General features: G+C 29.3%; 1 protein-coding gene across 2 annotated transcripts in view; it reads right to left on the bottom strand.

Annotated features, from left to right (window-relative positions):
* The window catches only part of Cylc1 (cylicin, basic protein of sperm head cytoskeleton 1), a 55,145-nt gene that overhangs the window by 19,690 nt on the left and 29,139 nt on the right, over window positions 1-6,316 (bottom strand). For both annotated transcript variants that reach the window (XM_005410077.2, XM_005410078.1), the window contains 2 exons: window positions 2,354-2,394; window positions 733-851 (listed from right to left, as the gene is read on the bottom strand). In XM_005410077.2, the coding sequence (XP_005410134.1) occupies window positions 733-851; window positions 2,354-2,394 (160 nt within the window). The remainder of the gene's footprint in view (window positions 1-732; window positions 852-2,353; window positions 2,395-6,316) is intronic.

Here is a 6,316-nt window from a genome sequence, read left to right as displayed (position 1 = left end):
TTTGCTTGCTGAAAGAAAGTGTCAATGAGTCCTTGGTTGATCAGCTTTGTATGTCTATATCTGTTTTCATGAGAAACCTCTTTGAAGATATCAATATGTAATACAACAAGCATTGTTAATTCCCTACCACTCTGTTTGTAACTCTGTACTGTCTGTACTGATCCTTTGGTATTTTGTAAAATGTTGTCTGTCTGTTAGTATTTTTCTCCTTTTATTTTTAAAATAATAATAATAAAAAAGAAATGAATACCTACTGAATACAGCATTGAGTACAACATTTTAGAAGTTATTTTCAAAATATTTTGGAATCAAAAGAAGTTACCCTTACATGGTATTTCTATTTTTGCTAAGTTCTATAATATCTCTACTTTTTAAATGCAGTAAAAATAGAATCTCTTAGTGTCAATATCCTTAACTTCATAATAAAATTTGAAGACTCTAACAAAAAAATAACTCCTGCTCTAAGATTCAAATTTTAAATCTTTTAGCAACTGGTAAAAATTGTCCAATTGGTAGTATCAGTTGCAACTTTAGTCTTTCTAACTTGCTTATACAATAGTATAGAATTAACGTGAGGGGGGTTCAGTTCAAATAAATTTGAGTGTGAAATAAGTGGGAACAATGTATGTAGAAGAGTAAATTTAAAATTATATGTATATACTTAAAATCTTCTTTATATTTATACATAAAGTACAAATATAAACAGATTCCATTTAACTTATCAATACTTACAGGAACTGTGATCTGTAATTCTGAAAGTCTTGAGCTTGCTTTTCTTCCTGGCATGGGTGGTTTGGGAAATGTCAAAGCACAGTGTTCTTGATTGAATGATTTCCTGCTAGATTCATTGGCTAAAATGAGGTAAGACAATAAGGAACTTTCAGTTAATAACTAGACTTACATCAGCACTTAAATATCTTTAAATGAGAAATATATAGTTTAAACTAAACTGCTACAACTCAAAATGTAGCTTTTCTATTTCATGTATACATTTAATTCATATAGTAACTTGGGAAAATAAAAACAAATTTAACTAACAGATAATTATGTTTAAAATAATATTTGTTATTTTATTTTCTCTATAAAGTCTATTTTCACAGATAGTTACCAAAACATAGATTTAAAATACTATATTCCAACAGAAGGAATGAACATCAGAGAAATATGCACTGTGTTCTTTCAAGTGCCTCTTTTATTTTCTGTGCCTTTGGTGAATTTTATTATGTTATTTTGGTTAAATTGGTAGTAATATAATTTATTTATTCTGTAGTCCCAATAGTAAGTAGCACAATATTGAACATAACTAGTAAAAGTCTTGATAAATTAAAATTGAATGTGTATATTAACACCTATTTAAATTCAGTGACATCACTGGTCATAGAAATTAGGACCACATCCAATTCAGTTTCTCAAACAAGAGTGGCAGACACATACTTGAAGACACACGAAATTGAATAATCTGGTAAAACAAAATATCTGTCAAGTGTGTCAAGAGAGGAACTGAAGATGTATCTCAGTATAGTTCTCCTGGAGATGGGGAGATTAATGAGAAATATGATGTCTTTATTCAGTTACTTAAAGAACAACTATATGAGAGTTGTACTAACAATATAACAGCTTATGTGCAACTGCTAACACTTAATATTTACTACATGTCAGACTGTGTTCTAATCCCATTATATATAGCAAATCATTTAATCATTACAAACTACCTACTAATCATTACAAACTACCCTCTTTGAATAAGGTAGTACAATTACTTTCATTTTACAAATATTGAAAAAGAAACACTATCCGAGGTTAAACTATTTGTTCCAAATCATAAAGCTAGTGAGTAGCAGAGGTAAGATTGACATACAGAACCCACACTGTAAATCACAATGTGACCAATTTGTTTAAATGATTTGAGTAAAAATACAATGGGGAAATTTGCAGAATTGTAGGCATATTTCAGCTTAATATATTAAGGACAGTTTTCCAAAAGTTGCAGTTATTTAACAAAGGCATTTCTTATTAACTATCTTGATCTGTAGGCATTTCTCAATTTTCATTTTGTAATGATTGATTTTGAACACAAGGGATTTTATACAAGCACAATTGTTTTGTATTACAAGGTGGAAAAACAAACAATGCATCCTTTATTTTAAATGAGCTAATAGAAAATCATATCAGAGTTCAAAATATTTTACATACACACATAAAGTTATAGATATTGATATTTACATGTACTAATTTTAACAGCAATTCAGAGCAGTTTTTACTTTGTCAGATTTAACAGATGATATTAGTCACTGATTACTAATATTACTTTCAAATGTAAGAAACACTGAACTTCAGAAACTGAAATTCTTACTTGAAATGAAGTTAACATACGCTGTGATGTTTACTTCTTGCCTGTTAAAAAGAGAATGCTTTGAGAATTTACAATATGGATATGAATATCCATTATCATTATGAATTATCCCTCAATAACAACATTAAAAACTATGCTTTTTCTCATAAAGTTCTTAGATAAAAATAGTAAATCAAAATAGTGAAATGCAGGTACAATTAAGTTTAAAATTTGTACTTCCAACTTCTTATACCAAGAACAAACCTGACCTATAGTCACAATTAAGCATCTGCTAACTTATTTAGGGAAGAAAAAAAAACCCTTAAAATATAGCAATAAATAGTTTAATGCAGCGGCCTTAACTAGAAGTTAAAAAAAAATTTTGTGGGTTTTTTTTCAAAATATAAATGTGTCTGATAACTGCTCCCAGATACATGGAAAATGATATCCGATTTGGGTTAGAACTACTGCCCCAAATACTCTTGAAATCAGAAAATTTCTAGATCTTTGAAATAGTTCAAGATTGTGATTTTTCAAAGAATATCAATAAGTATATTAATTCAATGGAGCTACAACACTAGAAACTTAGTGTTTCAGAATTCTGCATTGTTGGCTGGAATACCACTTTCATAACTTGGATAAACATTTTATTTCTGCTTGAGTTTGTGTTCCTTCTCATAGTCAAAAGTTGTCTTCCCATAATGGAAAGTTGTTTTTTCTAGACTCTATTGTTTATAAGCATTAACTAGTAAACAGTTTAGAGCACATCAACTCAGTATACCATGTGTATAATTCAGTCTCTTGTAAGAAATTAATGACAAAGTATGCATTAAGGCAAATTTTGTAAACATGATGTGCTACATATAAATAGAAGTGAAGAGAAAATAAAAGATAAATATATTTTTGTCTTTAAATGAGTATGTAGCTCATTTACTTTGATGTATTAATTTATTTTTGGGCTTAAATCTAGTTTCTCAATTTTTGCTTATTATATGTTATGCCTAATTTTCCTTTAAATACAAATCCAAATAAATGTAAACACATTAAAAATGGTCTAAATGCTCATTTAAAGACAAAAGTATTATAATGGATTGAAAAAATACCTGACTATACATTTACTATAGAAATTACACCTGAAATATAAATGCACAAAATTTTTGAAAGTAAAAAGAGAAATACTTTGCCCACACTAATATATGGTAAGCTTATGGAGCTATAGTATGGTAAAACTAAGATAAACAGTAATTGTGCTAATCCAGTAGAAAAACAATTCAAAATTACCAAGTTCAGCTGACACACTTCAAAAATGTAAGCCAAGAAACTGTAAAACTAGACTTTATTAGAGGCAAACTCAGACAAATTGATCAAGATTTTTATATCTTAGTGATTAGTTGACCAAAAAAAAAAAAAAAAACAGTAGAAATATAAGAAACATGCATGAAAAAAAATACCATAAAGGCATTATTGCAAATAAGTGCATTGTGCACTACCTTTTCATGTTCACGTAAAACACTTAGGGGTGAATGGAAATGTGGCTATATATTGGACTATGAATCAAGTCTCAGTAAGTATCAGTGTACTGAAATAATGTGACCTAAGTTTGATAAAAACAGTGGAATGATTCAACAAATCAAAACAGACTAAAAAAGAATTAAAATTTCCCAAATATTTTAAAATTAAGAATGGAATCTATGTATTTATTTAAGCATCCTTTATGTCCTAATACATGGTCCGTTTTGGAAAAGTTCCATTTGCCACCGAGAAGAAATATTTTTGGCTCTTGTTGGGTGCAAAACTATGTGGACACAATGGCTGCTATGTCCATTTATATTATGATCGGTTTAATTGTGATACTTCTTTGTTGATTTCTTTGTCTTGCTGACCTATGTATTTGTGAGTTTTATTACAGTCCCTTAATATGATTGAATGTGTGTCGACCTATTTTTAAATGTTCCATACTTTTTGTTTTATAAAGTTCATTGTACCAACATTTGTGAATATATATTTATGATTGCTATCTTTTCCTGTTAAATAGCTCCCCTTAGCAGTATATAGTGGCCATTTTTGTCTCATTCATTTTGGCTTAAAATTTTCTGTGTCTCAAAATTAAGATAATTACTCCTGTTTTCTTTCAGACACTAGTTTGCATGGAGTACCATTTTCTGTCCCTCTGTTTCAGTCTATGTACTTCTTTATTTTGTGAGGAGTATTTCTGACAGGAAACATAAAATCAAATATTGTTTGTAGATACTTTCTGCCAGTTTCTGTGTCTTTTGATTGGGGAATTAGGACATTTAACTTTAAGAGTTACCATTGCAAGTTATCTGCTCAGTTCTGCAGTTTAACTGTTTTTCCAACGCTCATTTGTTTATTTTACCTTTTATTTTACTATGCTTCCAATGAGAGGTATAATTTATTTGGGTCCTTTAATGCTAAGAATCATCTTGCCCCTGCTGAGGATTCTCCTAATTATTTTCCTCAATGTTAGTTTACTGGGAATGTGTACTTTTTAGTTGGAATGTATTCATTTGACATGGAAATTATTTATTTCTCTGTCAAGTTTGAACATAGGTTTCACAGGTTATAGAAGTCTATGTTGACTACTGTTTTCACTTATTGTTTGCACTTCACTGAATGGCCTGGCATTTAGTGCTTCTGCTATAAAATGCCTTACACATATCATAGTGAAATAAATGTAGAAAACAACAGCAATGTAATAATAAAATTTATGAAACACATGGAGATTAATACATTATTGAATAGTCAGTGGTTCTCAGAAAAAAATAGATGAGAAATTTAAAAGTTTATAATGTCTTCTAACAATGAAAGCACAACACACCACAACCTATGGGACACTATGAAAAGTATCCTAAGAGGGAAACTTATAGCAGTAAATGGGCACATTAAAAGAATAAATCTATCTCAAATAAATATTGTAATAATGTATCTCAAAGGTCCTAGAAAAATAAGAACATTCCAAAATTAAATCTTGTAAATGGAAAGAGATTGTAAAGATGATAAGAAATTAATGAAATTGAAACTAAAACGTACAAATAATTAATGATGTAAAGAGTTGGTTCCTTGAAAATAAAAATAAAATTAATAAACCATTAAAAAACTTGCTAAAAAAAGGGAAAAATGATGTCAACACAATTAGAGACAGAAATGGGAAATGACAATAGACATTTCTGAAAACTAGATTATAGGATAGTATTTGAAAAATTATACTCCAGTAATTGAAGAACTTACAAAAAATGGAGGAAGTTCTGGATGCATAAATTCTCAAAATAAGATCACGAAGATATAATAACTTCACCAGCCCAATAGCAATCAATGAAATTGAGGGAAGGATAAAACACTACTACATAAGAAAAGGTCAGGACATGAAAACTTTACTGCAGAATTCTATCATACTTTAGGAAAGATACAATGACACCATGAATTTCCATCTTCCATGAACTTGAAACAGAAGGAGAACTGCCAAACTCATTCCTAGAAGCTATCACTAACTTCAAAACAGACCAAGACAATGACTTAACAAATAAGAAAACTACATGAACATATATGCAAATATAACTTTGATGAAGATAAAAATATGCAATATAACAATAGCTGTTAATCCCTGTCCTTTTCTTGTGAAACTCTGCATCATTGTTACTATTTTGCTTTGTTTTGTTTTTGTCTATGTTGTTGGCATTTTGCTATTGTTACTTTTAAAATTCTCTTTAAAATAAAAAAGCAGCATGATAGTGGCACAAAATATGGATATGTTGATCAGTGGAACAGAATTGAGAATGAAAAACATCCTAACCACGTTAAGTCATTTGATTTTTGAGAAAGTGAAAATATAATGTTTTTAAGATATGGTGTTGGGAAAACTGGTTATTCACATGCAGAAGTGAAGAGTGAACCTAAAGGTCTGTCGCCTAGCACTAAAATAAATTGAAAATAGTTCAAATAAGTAGTTATAAAACAATAAAACAC

This window comes from Chinchilla lanigera, unplaced genomic scaffold, assembly GCF_000276665.1.
Source record: "Chinchilla lanigera isolate Chin_1 unplaced genomic scaffold, ChiLan1.0 scaffold00128, whole genome shotgun sequence".
NCBI lineage: Eukaryota > Metazoa > Chordata > Mammalia > Rodentia > Chinchillidae > Chinchilla > Chinchilla lanigera.
The sequence above is the reverse complement of the archived record's forward strand: the minus strand, read 5'-3'. Positions and strand labels throughout refer to the sequence as shown.